This window comes from Lasiodiplodia theobromae (genome assembly GCF_012971845.1).
Source record: "Lasiodiplodia theobromae strain AM2As chromosome Unknown scaffold_11, whole genome shotgun sequence".
Taxonomy (NCBI): domain Eukaryota; kingdom Fungi; phylum Ascomycota; class Dothideomycetes; order Botryosphaeriales; family Botryosphaeriaceae; genus Lasiodiplodia; species Lasiodiplodia theobromae.
The window spans coordinates 630698-649077 of NW_023336311.1; the positions used below are offsets into that span (position 1 = coordinate 630698).

The following is an 18380-nucleotide window of genomic DNA, read 5'->3' on the forward strand; positions in this document are numbered from 1 at the left end:
TAATTCTGAGTGATGAAACGTGTTCCTCAAGTCAAGGTCTGAGTATTGCGATCGGGGTTTTCAGCCTCGTAGGTGTTTCTCTGTGGCCTCGTATTGTGATGTGTAACCATGCACAGCCCCGCCAGGTGGGGCTACCCTTGTGAGTGGATAGGCAACAGCCAGCATTGCAGTAGCGATGCAAAAGCTGCCAATAGTATTTGAGGCGGTGAGAACCGGCTGATAAATTAGAAAAGATTTCACGCGCGCTGGACACGTAGATTTTCTGCACTCACTTCGTCCTCAGCCTTGTCCTTCAATGTTTATCTGAATCCTCAGCACGACATGGCATCACCCTGGAGCTATGCCTACGACAAAGCCAACTGTCCTTCGGGAATCTTCTATTTCAACGATCCGCGAGAAAATGTTGTCCACGAAACGGACCAAGTCAACCATAAGGGTCTGCACGTGAATGGTCCAAGTCGCCGCGCATTTGTCAATGCCGCAACCATGCCTGTCAGCATGGTACAGCATCATCAAATCGAGGCACATCTCCCACCTTCACCTTCACCCCAACCCCATCCGGACAGAATCTATCTGCCAGCTCTCCGAGTCTCAGCAAATGTGTCCATCAAAGCCATGGTAGCCGAAACGGTCGTCACGCAAAGTTTTCAGAATCTCAACAACACACCAATCGAGCATGCTAGCTATTCGTTCCCGCTCTATGAGGGATCTGTGGTCCACAAATTCAAATGCTTCATTGGAAAAAATCGTGTCATTGAGGGAGTTGTTGAACCAAAGCAGAAAGCGAAGGCGGAATTTGAAAAAGCAGTCACTCGCCAAAAGGTCGCTGCGATGTTAGAAGAGCACACTCCGGAAATCTTTGAGACTCATATTGGAAGTATCCCTGCGAAGGAAATTATTAGAGTCGAGGTATCGTACATCTCCGAGCTAAAGGTAGACTTGTTGAGTAAGGACGTGATATTCGTTCTTCCGATGTCGATAGCTTCTCGTTACGGCACGCCTCCCGATGGCTACTCCGAAAGCAACAGCACTGTTGAAGAACAAGGGCTGGAGATTAATGTCGACGTCTCCTTCCCCGTTCCAATTACACGTCTGGCAAGCCGAAGCCATCCAATATCGGTGACGATGGGCTCAACGGTTCGCGTCCCGTCCAATCTCTCAACACCTATGTCTGACATTTCCACAGGCATCTACCAGTCTCAAGGATATGAACACCGAGACAGACCTGCGAAAAGCAAATGCCACGCTGTCCAATCGGTCAGCGGAGCTGAAGGGTGACTTCATCCTGTTGATTTCTCCGAAGGAAAGCATTAGCAATACCAAAGTTTTCATGGAGCCCCATCCGAAGTACGACGACCACAGTGCTATTATGGTCACCATCTCGCCACAAGACTTTGCCAGGAATGCCAGTCCTACGGACCATTCAAAATGCGAGATCCTCTTTGTCATTGATTGTTCCGGCTCAATGGAGGACAAGGTGAATGATCTGAGAACGGCAATGAAAGTCGCCATTAGGAGCCTTCCAGAAGGGTGTTTTTTCAACTTGTGCCTTTTCGGCAGCTCCCATGAACTGCTCTGGAAAGCATCAAAGCCATCCACCCAAGAGAACTCAGACGAGGCTTTTGCTTGCTCAGCCCAACTTACGGCAGACAAGGGCGGCACAGAGCTGAACTCTGCCTTGCAGAGTGTCATCACGAGCCGGACTCCAAATATGGAAACCAACGTCATCGTGGTAACCGACGGAGAAACCTGGGACACGGAGGAGATCCACGCATCAGTTCAAGAGGCAAACAGAGAACATGGACTTCGTTTCTTCTGTCTTGGAATTGGCAATTCAGTATCACACGCTCTTGTCGAAGGAATTGGTCGTCAAGGTGGCGGTTTATCTGAAGTTGTTGCTTTAGCCGATTCCGGGAAGTGGGAGCCCAGGGTAATTCGATTATTGAAGGGAGCTTTGACACCAGCCAGTTGGAACGTCACTCTTCACCCAGGAATACCCCTTGCAGATGCTGGCAATCTCTATTCAACTCTCGGACAAGAAAAAACTGCACTGCCCAGCCTCCGAGCTCCACCATGCATCCAAGCTCCGTTCCAAATACCGAGACTGCACACATTCTCTCGGTTCTCAGTCTTCTTGCTTGTCAATAACAGCGCTTTCGAAGATTCCGGGAGTAAAGTTCATATTACTGCAAAGTCCTCAAATGGTGAGATAGTCAACCTTGTCCTAAAGTCGGAAAAAGTAGAATCCACACCCTCTATCGTCCACTTTCTTGCAACACATGCTGCAGTCAAAGATCTCGAAAATCAAACCAGCTGGCTGCATGGCATGCAACACGAAGGAAAAAATACTGTGGACGACACCAAATTCCAGGATATAGTCAAGACAGAGGCCGAATCCTTCGGGAAAACGTGGTCCATTGTTGGAAAGTGGACCAGCTTCATCGCCCTCGAAAAATCAGGACCTAAGGCGCACGTCAAGAGTCTGGTCCATCTTTACCGTGCAGAGGCGCTCTACCTATCAGGACCCTCAATAGCAGGCAACGCCGTTGCAAGAAGAAGGACCGACGCAGGTGGACAAAGCCTATGGCCCATCAGCGGGTTTGTTAACCCGAATGTTTGCAATCCTCCTCAAGCGTTTTCCGGGGCCGTCCGCAGCCCGTTTGACCATTACGGCACAGCACCACTTGGCTGGCACGAAGCCTCTAGAGCCGCTGAAGGACCAGTAGAAGTGCAAGGAGAACTGATTGAGCTCATTTCCGCCAGTGCACCTGCGGAAAGCCCAAGAATAATCCCTTGCTGTGACTATAGCATCCAGGATTTGAGACACAAATCTCTGATGCCGTGCCAGTCCACCAGAGAATTTGTAATGAACCCGCAAACATCGGGAATATCCGTTGAAGATATCGTCTCAGCTCAAAGATCGACGGGATGCTTTGTTCTCCACTCAACCTCACTCGATACCTTGTTGAGTGCGTTTGATGAGAAAGCCGTCCAGGAGGTGAAATCCAGAGTGGAAAACAAATCTTCCGACACCAAGGAACCGTTGTTGCCTACGATTCTGACTATCGTATATATCGAGATGCAGTTTCAAGAACAACAGGAACTACTGGACCTCGTTATCGACAGGGCCAAGAGGTGGCTTGAAAAGGCCCTCCCTGAGGAGATCGACGAGCTTTTGGAGGTTGTGCGGGGCGGCTTCCTGGGAATGGCGTGGAGAGTGCAGGAAAACGAGCTTGGAAAAAGTACCGTGCTCTTCACGTGATTATTAAAATGTTTCGACGGAAGAAAAACTAGAGGTCTGAATAAGGTTTGGTTGTCTATTGTTCCATAGAGCTTACTCGGCAAATTCGGCAAAGGCTGCTTCTGTCTACCACGGCAGCTCTATTCCATCGTGTTGGAAAAAGCGGCCATTCAAGTTTTTACTCTCGGCACCGTCAATCTGATTCAACGTTAGCGAAACTCCCGCTTTCTGCTCCTCATACGTACCAGCGTTTGAAGCCCCTTCACACTCTCCTCCACCTCCAACCATCTCAGATTCAGGTCAACCCCCATCTTCTCCAACTCCTGAATAGCGCGATCCCCCATATCCGTCTTCACCGGTCTGTATCTCCAGTCAGCCAGAGCCCTCCACCTCCCCCAACCCACCCAACACACTCTCAAGACGCCCCACAACAGGAGAAAAACCTACCCGGGATGCACCGCAAAAACCACCACCTCCCCCGCATTCTCCAACGCCAACCACTTAATCAAAAAATTCGCCATCGCCTTACTGGCGCCGTACAACCCGTACCCCCACGCCTTCCCCATCAACTCAAAACTCCCCAAATTGCTCGACACGAGCATGAACCGCGGCTTCCTCTCCCCGGCCTTCCCCGCCTCCCTCATCAACCCCAACGCCCCCCCAAACACCTCGAGCGGCCCATGCGCATTCACATCCACAAACCGCTGCAACTCCGCCCTGCCCTCCGCCGCCAGCGGGCGGCCGGTCGCGAAGCCGACGCCAGCGTTCGCGACGACGATGTCGAGCGCGCGGATGCCATGGACGTTGGTCAGTGCGGCGAAGGCGGCGGCGATGGAGGCAGATGACGCGCAGTCCATTTGGAGGAGGATGAGGCGCGAGGAGGACGACGGCTGTCCGGACGTTGCGGATAGAGATGGAGCATGGGGGACCAGGTCGTGCAGGGATTGGGCGGTTGGGTGCGCGGGGTCGCGGACGGCGGCGATGACGGTGTGGTGTGGGCGGGCGAGGTAGGCGGCGACGAGGCCGCGGCCGATGCCTGGGGGGTTGTGTGTTTTAGCGGGGGGAGGAGGGGATATGCGGATGATGGAATGGGTCGGCTCGGCGAGAGAGGTTACTTACCGCGATTGGCGCCGGTGATGAGGCAGGTCGTGGTGTTGGGAGACATTGGTGGCGAAGTATATGGATGGGCTGGTCAATTCCTCAAGGGCATGGAGAGGGATATATAAATACGCGATTGACACGGTTGTCGGCACGATGTGCCTAGGCGGAATGATCGTAACACCTGTTAAAGTGTTGCTTCCATCAGAGGACATACGAATAAAGTGGGGACGTTTACGGAGCCAGGGCCTGGTTTTGTGAAGGATTTCCGACCAGGATCGGCATTTGTAGATGCATCCAATCCAATCCCTACATCCATGCTGACACCGTATTAATAATTTATTGGTGCCGAGCATCTTTCAGTTACTTGGCCTTTGGGCAAGCCTGCCAAAAATTTCCGACTGGGTCAAATTCAAAACCAATACAATACGCCCAATCGGCAAATCAATTGTGAACAAAGACATTGGTATGAACTCATTGATTTTCAGAGACTACCGTTTTATGGAGATAAAGAAAAGAAAAAGAAGAGTCGATCGCATGTCTGCCCCCAATGCCTACCTCAGTCAGGGCCATTCAAGCACATGGCTATCAAAGCAGACACTGCGCGGTTCTGTAAGGTGTCGTGAAGACTATTAGCCCACGCAGTAAATGTAAAGTAGAGCCTGTAAAATGAAATGGAAACAAAAAGAGAAAGCATCGCCTGAGAAGAACTGTTGCACACATAAATCTTGACATGCATGTGTGCGGGGCCGTGACCATTGCCCAGAGAACACCCAGGCGCATACTCCAGTTGAAAGTGATAGTATACCGTGTGATCCAGGTTCTTCCATAGAAAGACAATCCGGAGAGAAGTACCAAATGAGACCAAAGCGGGCTTGTCCAGCAGACGGACGCGACAGGCTTTCATTGGCGAATCAAGTGCTTGAAGTGGACTGGAAATGGAGACGCTGATCCGCGTTTAAAGGTGGTCAGTTTCGTCATGTACCATGGTGCAATGCTCGGACGAGCAGCCCCATCCTTTCGAATACGGATAGCAAGGCCGGTATCTGCACTTGCCGGACTTGCAGTTATTGCACGGAAGACCGCCGTTGCATGAGATGCCGCGCATATAACAACCAGCGCATTGAAGCTCGCGATTAGATGAACCACGCTCGTCATTGCGCGTGAGGTGGTTGTAACGAGACAGTGGTTGCTGTCCACGCGCATGGGACTCTACGGTGTGGTTGCCGAGACGAGCTGTACCCGCGAATGTGTCGTCGTTCAAGCTAGGTGCAATCCTGCGCGGGTATCTTGAAAGGGTAACCGACGGGCTGTCGCGGTTGGGATTAGCAATCGCATCCTCAGGGCGATGGCGGATAGTCTCGGTGAGGAAGCGGCGGCGTGAGACTGGAGGAGGAGAGGGCGCGCGAGCCTCTCGAAAGTCACGTTGAGGGGGGCTACGAAGCGGTGACATGCTGCGGTCACGGGCGTAGCGTCGATCGGGCAGGCGGGGCACCGTGCTACTGGGTCGAGTAGGTGGCGTCGTGGTGTACTCGGCAGCGCGAGCCATTAAGCTCCTTCGACGATCAGGCAATGCCGCGTCTCGCTCTGAGCGAGACGCAGTGACGGGAGTAGCTTGAGTAGTGGGTTGCGGCGAAACGCTGGATTCGAAGATTCTGCTCCTCGGATGAAAAGGGTTGATGCTCGGCATGTCGGTGGGATGTGTGGACTGCTTAAACTTGGGCAACTGCTGAGTGCAGTTCTCCTTGTCTTTCTGCCTGCCCGCCTTCTCTTCCTCGAGTCGCTTCTTGAGATCTTCGACTTGACCCTCAAGATCTTCGACTTGACCCTGAAGATCTTCGATTTCCTTCTCCAGCTTCTCATTATCTTCTTCTATTTCCTTACGATTCTCGTCTTGCTCTTGGATGTGCCACGACTTCTGCTCGATCTGCATATTCTGCCTCTCAACAAACGGGCCCAATTGCTGGAGTTGGCGATTCGCCCATCGAAGCTGCCGGTTCTCCAGATCGAGAGTCTCGGCGCGATTCTCCAACTCGACTTCCCTCTCCGGGATCGCCATAGAAGCAAGCTTGAGCGCGTCGTATTCCCAAGCACGACGCTGAATATCTGCTCTCAGGCGGCGGACCTCTTCGTCCTGCCTGTTAATAGCGTTCTGCAAGGTCATAATGCTAATCCTGTGACGGGGGTCGTCGAGGTTGACGTTAGCGCGATCAATGAGGATCTCTGTCAAGCTTAGAAGCTCTGATCCCGAAGGGATCGCGGGTGCGACATTCTGCGCCGTGTGAACAAGTGCGGTGTTGTCGCGACGGTCATCACCAGGCGGAGTGGCAGACGAGGCAATATGCGAAGCGGGAGAAGCGACAACAGGGAATGCGGACGTCAACGTAGCGGACGGACGGGTTGCTCTCTGTCCTTGCTCTACCTGCTGAGTGGTCTGAGCGCTAGACTGCGTCGTTGGCTGACCATTTGGCTGGTGATGGTCTTGGCTGCGACGCCGGTGACCATCATGGCTGGGACGGCGCGCTATTGAGAAAAGGAGCAAGACTTATATTATCAAGAGTTTCTTCAAGATATTCGAGGGCGCGAGACTTACCGTGATCGTCAGTCATGGCGAACGTGTCAGCCACGGTGTCGGGTGTGGTGTGTGTCGGAAGTGGTGGAGGATCGGCGGCGCGCGAAGAGCGTTTGTATGCGGCCGGAGCTGGGGGGCAACGAACGCCGCGATGCTCACGGGAAGCCGCACCAGACGTGTCGCCCCGGAGACGGAGTGTGCCTCGCCGAAAAAACAGCAGCGAAGCTTCCAGATCACAGTACAGATTCTCAGAATCCCATTCTCTTACATAGGCGCAGGGGTCTTCTGAACAGACCAAGCTTCGAGACCAAAACAAGACGAGAGAATAATAGACTTAGCCCATTAAATAGTAGTTGGAAATGTCCATAACCAAAGACTGTACGTGTATCCATGGGGGTCAACGCCCTCCCAAGTACATTTACGAATGCTCAAGACAAATTTGACAGAACCCATACGCTAAACGAAAAGATGGCAAGATGCTATTGCGTGCGTCTTGCACCGAAATCAAAGAATAATATGCTTCAAAATAAATAAGAATCAAAAACGCCTTACCCAAGAAACATCGTTGCAGGTCATCGTAACTGTACGCCGAGTATGTGTACCGGCCGAAGTTTACTTCGCCGCGTTCCCATTCTCCTTCTCGCGCTCAGCAGCCGCCTCCGGGTTCAATGGCTTCTTCGGGTCGTATCCGACAGCTTTTACGATGCCCAGGCCTTTTGTCCTTCCCTCTCGGAACAATATCCGCTCCCCAACCGTGAGGTACTCGGGACGCTGTACAAAGCGGAAAGCCACCGTCGCGCGGTCACCGGTCCTTATGTACGAGCGGTCAATATCGATGATGGCGCAGGTCTGCGAAACGGGGCCGACGTGGAGCATGGCCTGGTATTTCGTTTTGATAGTGGTTGCGTGAGAAAGGATAAGAACCTCGGCAATGAACTCGCGGTACACCTTTGGCGGAGGAGCGGCCGGGTCGACGCGCGGTAGGACGACCATGCCTTTGCGAACGTCTTTCCGCCGTACATTGCGGAGAGCTAGCGATGCGGACTGACCAGCTGCGCAACCAGGCACCGGTATCCGTTTGCGTTCGATAGAGCGCACTTTTGTCGTTATGAACTGACCAAGGGAGTCAGGCCCCACCAATACCGTGTCGCCAGAGTGCAGAATACCACTCTTTACAACGCCTGAGACAACAGTTCCCACAAAGGGGACGGAGAAAGTGTCGTTGACATGGAACTCAAACGGCGCATCCGGGTCGTAGTTTCCATGGTGGGGAAGAATATTCAAGAACGTACGGACCAAGTCCACGCACTCGCCAGTGACGTTAGATACCTGGAAGATGGGGCATATCCGTCTGCTGACAAACTGAGTAGCAGTGTTTATGCAGGTCTCCCGGTCCTTGATGAAAATGGGTATTTTCCTTGCTCCAGGAGATTTGAGAATTTTTGTCAGCTGCGTGATGGTCTCCTGCAGAATGTTCGGCGGGCAGATATCAATTTTCGTGATAATGACCATGATCGGCACGTTCAGAGCAACAGCTATTCCAAGATGCTCTCTGAAGACACTATTAGTACATGACAAATAGTCATGGTTTGGAGTTCTTACTTGCTCATGCCAATCAATCCGTTATTGGCAGCGACCATCAACAAGCAGTAGTTCGGCTCGCTAGAAAGCATACCGAAGACGGTAGTCCTCAAGTATTTCTCGTGTCCTGCCAAATCAGTGAAGCTAATCACTTTCGCCTGCTCCTTGTCAGCATTCCTGGTACTCCAATGGCGTGACCCGGGGGATGTACAGATCGCCTGCCAATCTCCTCCCACGACAATTTCCTGCCAGGGACGGTGGACGAAACCACGTCGCCCTTGGTGTCAAACCCCATAATCTCCATACCAACGGAGCTAGTCCTGCCACTCTCAATCTCATGTTTGTGGCGGAAAAGGTTGACACGCATCTTTCCACGGCCGTCGTCCAAGCCCCCCTTGACCAGGACACCCAGCATGGTGGATTTCCCCGCATCGACATTCCCGACCACCGCTATCCGCGTCTCAATGACGTCGTCGACCGAGTCTGGCTTCTTCCGCACGATCAACTTCCCGGACACGCTGGTATCCTTGGCATTGGCGGGGCCGACCTCGACGTCGCCACCGCCCTCAACATTGCGGGTCATCAGCACGCGGCAGTCGGCGCCGACGTCAGCCGCCGCCTTCTCGACGCGCGCGAGGGCAAAGTCCCAGTCGGCCCTGGAGAAGCCCATGGGGTCGCCATTGTCTTCCAAACCGAGATCGAACAGGGCCTCTCCGTGGCCCTCGAGCAGGCGGGCGCTCAGGTGGCTGGCGAGGGCGGCGACGCTGTCGTCGGCGGAGTCGCCGTTGTCGTCGAGGAGGATGTGCTTGAGGCGCACGGCGGCGCCCGACTCGTCGTCGAGGCCGAGCTGGTCGATGATGTCCAGCTCGTCGTGTTCCTCGACGGCGCCGCCGGCGGTGGCGGGATCGGCGGCAAGCGGCTTGCCGCGGCGGGCCTGCTGCTTCTGCACATATTCGGCGAAGTCGCTGAGAGCCTGTGTGGGCCGGTGCGCGCAATGGGGCAGCAAGTCAGCGCGGGCGGTCTCGCAGCGAAAGAAGGAATGGAGAAGGGTGGTGGTGGCGCACCGACTCGCCCTTCCGGCGATCCTGGGCTGGAAGCTGCTGCTTCTCGTGGCGGGTGGTCGGCATGATCTATAATATTACGTCCAAGCGTCGTATTATTCGCGCGGCTATCAGAACGGACCAGGCAAAGTCCATGGAAGAGCAGTTCCTAGTTGCGGTCATTGAAGGAGAGCTGGAGCTGGGAGAGTTGGTAGGCCGCGCGCAAGCAACCAGGGAGCTCTGGCGAGCCCTGACCGCCTTTATATCGATAAAAGCTGTGTATGACGCATCGGTACTGACCACCGCCAACACCGCAACAGCTGCGCATAGCCACCGCGTTGACTCAATTCACGGTGTGAGCCAGAAGCCCCGCACCCCCAGGCAGCAGCCAGCGATCTGCAATCTCCGCATCTGCTGCACTGCCCCGGGAATCGCGTGGATACTTTCAAAGAGCCGCACGCCAGCGCATTGGCCAATCTAAACGTTCCGGCCACGAAATTCTGCCCTTCACGTGTGCGCGCGCGTCGCCGACGCGACTGCCTGCTCTCTCCGCCGCGCATCAACCGCCCTCTTCTCCTCCGCTCCTCAAGAAAAATCTACAACCACAAAAATGGCCGAACAGACCCCCCGCATTTCCGCGCCCTACCTGGAGAAGTTCACCCACCGCACCGTGCGCATACTCGGCAAGGTGACGCAGCTGCGTGGCGAGCAGGCCACTATCGACGCCGGCGGATCCATCAACCTGCATCTGAACCGCGTGAGTAGGATCTGCCTTGTCAGGCTGCGCCTCGTTCCTCAGGACTCCGTGCGCTGATACTAGAATCTTCTCCCCCTAACTCAGGATGCCCATCTGACTCTGAACAATGCTGTCGAGGTTATTGGCAAGGTCAACAGCGACCTGAGCGTGCGCGTTCTTACGTCTACTGACTTTGGTTCCAATATCGGTATGCGCCAACGCCCTTCCGCTTTCCTCCCTCTTTCTCCTGTCAAAATTTCTTCGGTCTCTCTCCTCTCCTATTTAGTCATACCGTTTCGTTCGCGTTCTATGATTTTCAGGCATCAGCGTGGCGCTCGATCCTTTCCGTACAAGTCTAGCACAAACGGCACTATGACTAACACATCAACCACCACAGACTTCACCGCTGCTGAAGCAGTCGTCGATGCGACGCATCGCTACAAGGAGATCTTCTACGCAGAAGACTGAAAAGCGGGTGCAATAGCAAATTGCAAATAGAAATAAAAACCAACGCACAGGGCCTTTGGGCGAGGGGCGCTTCCGGTGACTCAGATATACGGTGAAACAAGCATACAGTGCTCCTTTTCCAGCAACAAGTACACGAGATCTGACGTATGTTGCTTGGTGGCACACGACAGGTGGAGAGATTCAAGACATCAGTAAGGAAATCTATTAACAGATTTTCTCTACGCTACGTATATGTGTAAAAAGTCGCTCAACGCCGTGCATGTGCTGAAAACAATCCTTCCAAGTGTTGTTGCAACCGGCCGTTTAATCCATCCGTAAACCCTAGCCAAGCCATCCAGAAGAAGAAGAAGAAAAAAGCAATCAACCCACCAACGCCGTTCTGCAGATTAATCAACGCCTCAGTCACATTATGCAGCTCTCCTAGTCCAGCCTCGACACACTACAGCAAAACCAACCTGTGCTGATATACGCCGTCAAGCAATCTCTCTCCTCAGAGCTTACTCTTCACGACCTCCAGCCGGAACTTGATATCCTTCAACGGTTTCGTCGTCGGCTTCCAGCTCTCGAACATAGCCAACAGCCCCTCAACCTCGTTGCTGAGCTCCCTCCTCACAAAGTCCTCCTCGAGCAATCCTCGCATCGCCCAAGGCAGGAAGTAAGGGTTGTTACCGGTAGATCCGGTGCCCTCGTAGTCCTTGATCTGCAGGGGCGGGTTCATCGCACCGGGCAGAGATGTGGTTTCCAGCGCGTGCTGGACGGCCAGGTTGTAGACGGCGACGTCGTTGTAGAGGCGACTGTGGCCTTCGCCGCCGTACAGCGATCCGGCGAGTGCAGGTGACAGCTCGCGGATGAGTCCGTGGTCTGGGAGACCGAGGTTACGCAATTTGAGGGCGAATCCGACGAGGTGAGTGATACTGGTATCTTGTCAGCAGTCTGTGGGCGAAGGGACAAATGCATGGGACGTACAAATCCGGTGCATGAATGCGGCCATCCACGAACACGGCGCGATAGATGTAGGGATGCGAGATGTTTGAGAAGATGGAGGACTGGGAGTCACAGGTTAGTCTTCGTCCTCGCTGAGTCATTTCCGCAAAGATAATCTTACCTCCAGTGAAACCAACTGGTCATCGATACTACCGATGTACACGATCCTCACGCCATAGTTCAAGACCACGCGCAAAGCGCCCTGGTACTTCTGACTGACCAAGCTGTTTGGCCTCGAGAATTCGAAAAGCTCACCGGCAGAGCCTCCGAAGAAGCGGCTGCGGTATTCAGGGAACGGGCCAAGATTGACGCCCGCCATAGCACAAACTCCAATTCTAGCCGCATTGACACAACCAAACTGGATGAGCTTCGCAACGAGCATGATGGCAACGGGGACACCCTGGGAGTGACAGGCCACCATGATGAAGTCCGCAGTTCTGATATGATCGATCCAGTTGTTGAGCAGCTTCCAGAGGGTATCCACACGGTCCGACACATAGCCTTCACCCTCCAAAGCAACTGTTTCCACTTCGCACGAGTATCCCTGGCCTTCCGTCCAGTTCTGAATTGCAGCTGCAGCAGCGTTTGCAAAGCGAATAGAAGTTCCAGTCGGCTGGCCAAGCACCTTCTGCAGAATGGCAGCTGGGAAGTATCCGTGAACACCGATAGCCAAAGCCTTCTTTATCTTCAGAGGCTCCGGTGCACGCTGCAAGTGCGGAGACTCCGGTTCGTGGTTACCAAGGAAATACTTTCGAACCTTGCCCCAGTAAGAGGGGGTCTGCTGCGGTAGGCGATACGTGCTTTTAAACTCTGGTAAGAGAAGATTGGGGTTCGCCTGTTCCTCCTGGGTTTGTTTGGTCTTCGCGGCTTCCTTCGCGGTTTCCTTCGAGGGTTTCTTCCCAGGAGCTTCCTCTATCGTTTTCCGGCTCGGGCTTTGGTCCGGTGTAGCTTTTACCGGAGTTACCGGAGTTGATGGCCTACTGTCGACTTCACGTCCCTTTCCACGACCCCTGCGGATTGATCCCACGATTGATTTCGCTAGCGGCTTCGGTTGTGGCTGCTGCGGTTGTTCTTCTTCTGATTGGTTTTCGTTGAACTGCGCAGCTTCTGGATGAGACTGGGAAGGAGTGTCCGCCACGGCCAACTCTCCAACTTGCTTATGAGTCGATTGTGCATCAGATGCCTCGTCACCGTGAGGGTTAGCTCGTGACCAAAAGGCCCACCCAGCGGATGTCTTAGGGATGGACTGGACCGGGGGCTTGGTTTCAGTCGAAGGAGGCTCCTGTGTCTGGTTCTGTGTAGTGTTATCCTGCTGCTCTTCTTCATTTTGCGTCGTTGCCTCCGGCGCCTGGGGAGTCTCGTTGACTGTCTCCGCTGTCTGCTGAGCATTCTGTGTGTTACTCCAGAGCCAAAACCAGCTGCTTCTTGGGGCAGCCTTCTCATCAACGCCGTCCTTTGACAACACTTCGCTCATAGGTGCTTGATCTGCGCCTGTTTGAGCGTCACCGTTTTGATCCCGCTGCTCTTGCGGGTTTGCGCTATCCTCCGTTGGCGTGGGGTCCGGCAGAGGCGTAGCCTTTGCATCCTCCATATTCACGTCACCATTATCCGCCACCTTATCATCACCGCTTGTATCACCACCGGCATAGCCGTCCGGCCTAGACCACCAGCCATACAATCCTTTCGATATCGACGACGGAATGGGGATGGGAATATACGAAGTGATTCCACCTTCCTTCTGCTCAGGTGCCTGCTGTTCAGGTGCCTGCTGCTCTTGTGCTTTCTGTTCTTGTTCCGGCTCTACATTCTCCGTCGTCGTAGCGTCTGCCTTGTCGTTCTCCTTGATAGGGTCTGGAGGGAGGGGTGGCTCTGTCTCAGCCTCCTTTGGATGTTCCTTGGTCTCCGAAGCCAGGCTAGCCTTCGACTCATTAGCAAGGCTCGACGTGGCTATCACATTTGTGGTCGAGGCGGCCAGAGCAGTGCTCTTAGTTGAGGTTCTTCTGTCCAGGAACTTGATTGGGGTTGTGTTTGTGTTGTCCTTCTTGCTCACATCGCTCGAGGATTCGGATGTTACGCCGCCGGCAGCGGAGGATATACTCTCGCGGGCGACCTGGGCAATAGGCGCTGCCTTCGCTCTCCAGCTCCCGCCCGTGTACCAGCTGCTCCGGGGAGCGACTCCTTTCGGGGTTACAGGGCTGCGAGAGTCACCTCCCTGGCCAGACTGATTGGCCGCAGACTCGCCCGTTTCCGTCGATCTGGGTGAAGCATGCTGGATATTTGCATCCGGGTTCGACGGCGGGGCGTCACGCGGACTGGGTTGTTGTGCGGCGGTGTTATCGGGCTTGGGTGCCTGGGGGCTCGGCTTGGACTTCTTTCGAGGTCCCATAGAGGCGCGGTCTGCTAAACGGTCAAGGAAAGGGAGGCGCCGTTTCGAGTCTTCAGGCATGCGTCGGTTTCGGAGGGACAGAGAGCGGCGTGGGCGTGGGACGAGAAGAATGCAAGGCAGAGTAGGACGGGGATGCGGCCGATGGAGCCCGTGCTAGAGAGCGCAGACGTCACCCGCGGGCTGGGGAACCGGGTCTTAGGGCTGGGCCGTACACGAGTCGTGTCAACCGACAAGGGTCCGTTTCTGCCGCCGCCCACCGCCCGCGCTCTCTGAGACTTTTTGCCTTTGCGCATCCACGCGAAAGTCCTCGCAACACTCCACTGCCCGAACTCGTCATGGCGATCCAAAAGAAGGTACGCACTTCCTACACACTCGTAAAAGTTTTGCGACGCTAAAAAGTACATACAGCACGGAAAGGGTCGTCTCGACAAATGGTACAAGCTTGCGAAGGAGAAGGGCTACCGCGCCCGTGCCGCCTTCAAGCTTATCCAGCTCAACAAGAAGTACAACTTCCTTGAGAAGAGCAGGGTCTTGATTGATCTTTGCGCTGCCCCAGGAGTGAGTTCACCTCAAAGCATTCCGTGGGTGCGCATTGGCTAACACACCCTCAGTCATGGTGTCAGGTCGCCGCGGAGGTTATGCCTCCGAACAGTCTCATCGTCGGTGTCGATTTGGCCCCGATCAAGCCTATTCCCAGATGTATTACCTTCCAGAGCGATATCACCACCGACAAATGCCGTGCAACTCTCAGACAACACCTGAAGACCATGAAGGCAGATGCTGTGCTGCACGACGGTGCCCCCAACGTCGGTACTGCCTGGGTTCAGGATGCCTTCACTCAGGCAGAGTTGACCCTGCAGTCCATGAAGCTCGCGACTGAGTTCTTGCGCGAGGGTGGTACTTTCGTTACCAAGGTCTTCCGCTCCAAGGATTACAACTCCCTGGTCTGGGTTTTCAACCAGCTTTTCGAGAAGGTCGAGGCCACCAAGCCCCCGTCGTCCCGTAACGTCTCTGCCGAAATTTTCGTCGTTTGCAGGGGCTTCAAGGCACCCAAGTACCTCGACCCCAAGTTCGTCGACCCCCGCCATGTCTTCGCCGAACTCGCCGCCCCGACTCCGAACAACGAGGCCAAGGTCTTCAACCCTGAGGTCAAGAAGAGGAAGCGTGACGGTTACGAGGAGGGTGATTACACTCAGTACCACGAAGCGACCGTTAGCGAGTTCATCCAGACCACCGACCCAATCGCCATGCTCGGCTCAATGAACAAACTCACCTTTGAGCAAACGCCCAACGGAGACATCGCTCAGGCCACAATCGACAAGCACCCGGAGACTACCGATGAGATCCGAGCATGCTGCAACGACCTCAAGGTTCTGGGAAGGGCCGACTTCAAGCGTCTGCTCAGGTGGCGTTTGAAGCTCCGCGAAATTTTCGGTTTCTCCGCGAAGGCAAAGGCCGCAAAGGCAGCTGAGAAGGAGGAAGAAGTGGCCGAGATCGAGCCGATGGACGAGGAACTGCAGGTTCAGGAAGAACTGCAGCGCATGAGGGACCAGGAGAACTCCAAGAGGAGAAAGGAGAGGCGAAAGGAAAACGAGCGGAAGCAGAAAGAGATTCAGCGCCTGCAGTTGCACATGACGACCCCTATGGACATTGGAATGGAACAGGTCGGCCCTAATGGCGAGGATGCCATGTTCCAGCTCAAGGCTGTCGACAAGGCCGGCGCACTCAGCAGGATTGCAAAGGGAAGGATGACGGTCGTGGATGATAAGCCGAAGGAAGTTGAGGAATCTGAGGACGAGGACAGCGATCCCGAAGCCGACCGTCTGGAAGCAGAGCTCGATACAATGTACGACCAGTACCAGGAGCGGAAGGTTGCGTCCGACGCAAAGTATCGTGCGAAGAAGGCTCGGAAGGACAGGGAGGATAACGATGATGAATTCGAAGGCTTCTCGGACGACGACAAGGCGGAGAGTAGCGACGATGAAATCATGGAAGAAGATACCGATATGTCCTCTGATGACGAAGATGGGCCTCAGACCCTAGTCACGGACCTTGCACCAAAGGGAAAGACGGCAGATGGTCTGACGAGAAGAGCAGCAATGTTCTTCGACCAGGATATCTTCAAGGGCATAGATGGCTTGGACATTGCAGAAGACGAAGACAGCGGCATTGATGTCAAGGAGAAATCTTCAGCTGAGAAGTCCAAGGAAAAGACGTCGAAGAAGCAGGTCAAGGTTCAAGAGCCAGAGCAGCAAGAAGAGGCCTCTGAGGAGGAATCCGAGGAGGCATCCGAGGACGAATGGTCTGACGACGACGAGGCGAAGGGCGGCTTCGAAGTTGTAAAACGCGACGAAAGCCAGTGGGATAAGGACGACGTGCCCATGAAGAACGGCCGACCCGATATCGACATTATTACCGCCGAGGCCATGACTCTTGCTCAGCAGCTCGCAACCGGCAAGAAGACGAAACAAGAGCTTCTAGATGACAACTTTAACCGCTACTCTCTCCGCGACGTTGACGGCTTGCCTGACTGGTTCCTGGATGATGAGAACAAGCACTCCAAGCTCCAACGGCCCATCACTGCGGCCGCGGCTGCAGCCATCAAAGAGAAGCAGCGTGCCTTGAACGCTCGTCCTATCAAGAAGGTCGCGGAAGCCAAGGCCCGCAAGAAGTTCAAGGCGGCTCAGCGTCTTGAGAAGATGAAGAAGAAGAGTGCTCTCCTTGTTGAGGACGAGGGCATGACGGAGAAGGAGAAGGCAACGAGCATCGCCAAGTTGATGAGCAAGGCGGCGAAGAAGAAGCCGAGAAAGAAGGTTGCCGTCGTCGTTGCTAGTGGAAGCAACAGGGGTCTCAAGGGCAGACCGAAGGGCACGAAGGGCAAGTACAAGATGGTGGACGCAAGATTGAAGAAGGATGTGAGGGCGCAGAAGAGGATTGCGAAGAAGCAAAAGAAATAATCGTGTGCGCGGTTTTTGGGATATCCCTGGGCCTGTTTTGCATAATTGGGGCGTTGAGATGGAAAAAGAGAGGATCGTTCAGTTTATGGGAATCAAAATTTATGGTCTATTTCTTGGTCGCGACGTTGAGCCTCTCGTCTATGCCATGAATACTGTACATGTGTTTGTGTTGGTCGCCTAATATCTCATCAGAGTTGCGACCTTCGGCTCCCGCCAGTCCTTGATCTCGCCAGAGCCAGCTCACAGGATGGCGTCCTGAATACAGAGGTCGAAGACGGCAGATCGTGCAGCTCCACGGCGCTGCTCTCTGCCCCTTGTCCCGGCACGGAGGCGTCCATACCTCTTTCACCGTTCTCGGTTTGAGCAACGCCAGAATCATCACTCTCACTGCTACCACCGCCCGCCCTCTTCTTCTTCAACCACGGCCACAAATTAAAGTACCCCCCGCACGCGAAGACGCCCAGCCACAGCACCAACTCGACGCCATACGTGACCATACCGAGCACGTCCAGCTCAGGCTGAAAAATGACAGACACGAGGCTAAACAAGTCGCCCGCCGCATCAATCCCGACAAACAGAAACGAAATCCCACGCACAGTCCGATGGCGCCAAATATCCCAATAATGCCGCAGCACGCCGGCAGCGAGAAACACGGCGGCCAGCACGGCCATCAGCGTCAGCGGCCAGCGCGTGCCGTGGCGCTCGATGCCGATGCGCAGCGCGAAGACCAGCGCGGCCTCCGTCCCGGCCATGACGCTGGCGATGGGCAGCACGACGCTGAGCGACCGCCACAGCGGCCACCGCTTCTGGTAGTGGTGGCACTGGATCCACGTCACGAGCGAGAGGAAGGAGAGGATTTGAGGCTGGATTTGGAGTGCCACGTTGAAGGATTGCACGATGTTGTAGACGCCGAGCGGCACGCCGGCCCAGGCCCACCACATCATCATTGCCGGTTGCAGGCCGGTGGCGTGGTGGCGCCGGTAGTTGATGATGATTTGGGGGATGAGCTGTGGTGTTGGGTTAGCGGGGTTGTGGGGCCTTACTTCTTTGCGCTGAGAGCGGGCGGAGGCTTACTTGGATGGACCAGCAGACCTGCGGATGGAGTGGTTAGTTGTAGCCGAAGAGTACGTCTCTAATTCGAAGGGTAGAGTACGTACAGCGCCGATGGTGCCGAGCACATTGGCAGCGACAGGCACATCCATCGCAAGTGAAGGTCTTCTTAAACACCCTTACGGATAAGCATGGAAGTCCGAGAGAAGATGATGGGGGAAAGCAGGTGAATTGGAAGAAAGTGTTTGTCAGATGTAAAGCGCAGAA

The 18380-nt window shown here is 54.6% G+C and overlaps 8 protein-coding genes across 8 annotated transcripts; 3 read left to right on the forward strand and 5 right to left on the reverse strand.

Moving 5' to 3' along the window:
* Positions 1-972: 972 nt before the first annotated feature.
* LTHEOB_4319 (Von willebrand domain containing protein) lies at positions 973-3262 on the forward strand (the record flags this gene model as incomplete). Its single annotated transcript, XM_035513340.1, has 3 exons — positions 973-1137; positions 1187-1808; positions 2289-3262. 3 exons carry the CDS (start codon positions 973-975, stop codon positions 3260-3262), a joined length of 1761 nt encoding a protein of 586 aa, XP_035375023.1.
* A 105-nt stretch (positions 3263-3367) lies between these two features.
* LTHEOB_4320 (Aflatoxin biosynthesis ketoreductase nor-1) lies at positions 3368-4406 on the reverse strand (the record flags this gene model as incomplete). Its single annotated transcript, XM_035513342.1, has 4 exons — positions 3368-3439; positions 3487-3601; positions 3689-4277; positions 4361-4406. 4 exons carry the CDS (start codon positions 4404-4406, stop codon positions 3368-3370), a joined length of 822 nt encoding a protein of 273 aa, XP_035375024.1.
* A 1087-nt stretch (positions 4407-5493) lies between these two features.
* On the reverse strand, positions 5494-6847 carry LTHEOB_4321 (uncharacterized protein; the record flags this gene model as incomplete). The annotated part of the gene is made up of 3 exons (XM_035513343.1): positions 5494-5531; positions 5582-6746; positions 6803-6847. 3 exons carry the CDS (start codon positions 6845-6847, stop codon positions 5494-5496), a joined length of 1248 nt encoding a protein of 415 aa, XP_035375025.1.
* A 676-nt stretch (positions 6848-7523) lies between these two features.
* On the reverse strand, positions 7524-9619 carry LTHEOB_4322 (Elongation factor TU GTP binding domain-containing protein; the record flags this gene model as incomplete). The annotated part of the gene is made up of 4 exons (XM_035513344.1): positions 7524-8463; positions 8514-8650; positions 8704-9465; positions 9557-9619. The coding sequence occupies 4 exons, from the start codon at positions 9617-9619 to the stop codon at positions 7524-7526; spliced, it is 1902 nt and encodes a 633-aa protein (XP_035375026.1).
* A 523-nt stretch (positions 9620-10142) lies between these two features.
* Positions 10143-10736, forward strand: LTHEOB_4323 (SsDNA binding protein ssb3; the record flags this gene model as incomplete). Its single annotated transcript, XM_035513345.1, has 3 exons — positions 10143-10289; positions 10353-10476; positions 10666-10736. 3 exons carry the CDS (start codon positions 10143-10145, stop codon positions 10734-10736), a joined length of 342 nt encoding a protein of 113 aa, XP_035375027.1.
* A 490-nt stretch (positions 10737-11226) lies between these two features.
* On the reverse strand, positions 11227-14166 carry LTHEOB_4324 (uncharacterized protein; the record flags this gene model as incomplete). The annotated part of the gene is made up of 3 exons (XM_035513346.1): positions 11227-11650; positions 11703-11782; positions 11842-14166. The coding sequence occupies 3 exons, from the start codon at positions 14164-14166 to the stop codon at positions 11227-11229; spliced, it is 2829 nt and encodes a 942-aa protein (XP_035375028.1).
* A 275-nt stretch (positions 14167-14441) lies between these two features.
* LTHEOB_4325 (Et-dependent rRNA methyltransferase Spb-1) lies at positions 14442-17063 on the forward strand (the record flags this gene model as incomplete). The annotated part of the gene is made up of 3 exons (XM_035513347.1): positions 14442-14459; positions 14515-14664; positions 14718-17063. The coding sequence occupies 3 exons, from the start codon at positions 14442-14444 to the stop codon at positions 17061-17063; spliced, it is 2514 nt and encodes an 837-aa protein (XP_035375029.1).
* A 106-nt stretch (positions 17064-17169) lies between these two features.
* LTHEOB_4326 (Pq loop repeat protein) lies at positions 17170-18265 on the reverse strand (the record flags this gene model as incomplete). Its single annotated transcript, XM_035513348.1, has 4 exons — positions 17170-17240; positions 17308-18070; positions 18138-18155; positions 18221-18265. The coding sequence occupies 4 exons, from the start codon at positions 18263-18265 to the stop codon at positions 17170-17172; spliced, it is 897 nt and encodes a 298-aa protein (XP_035375030.1).
* Positions 18266-18380: the final 115 nt, after the last annotated feature.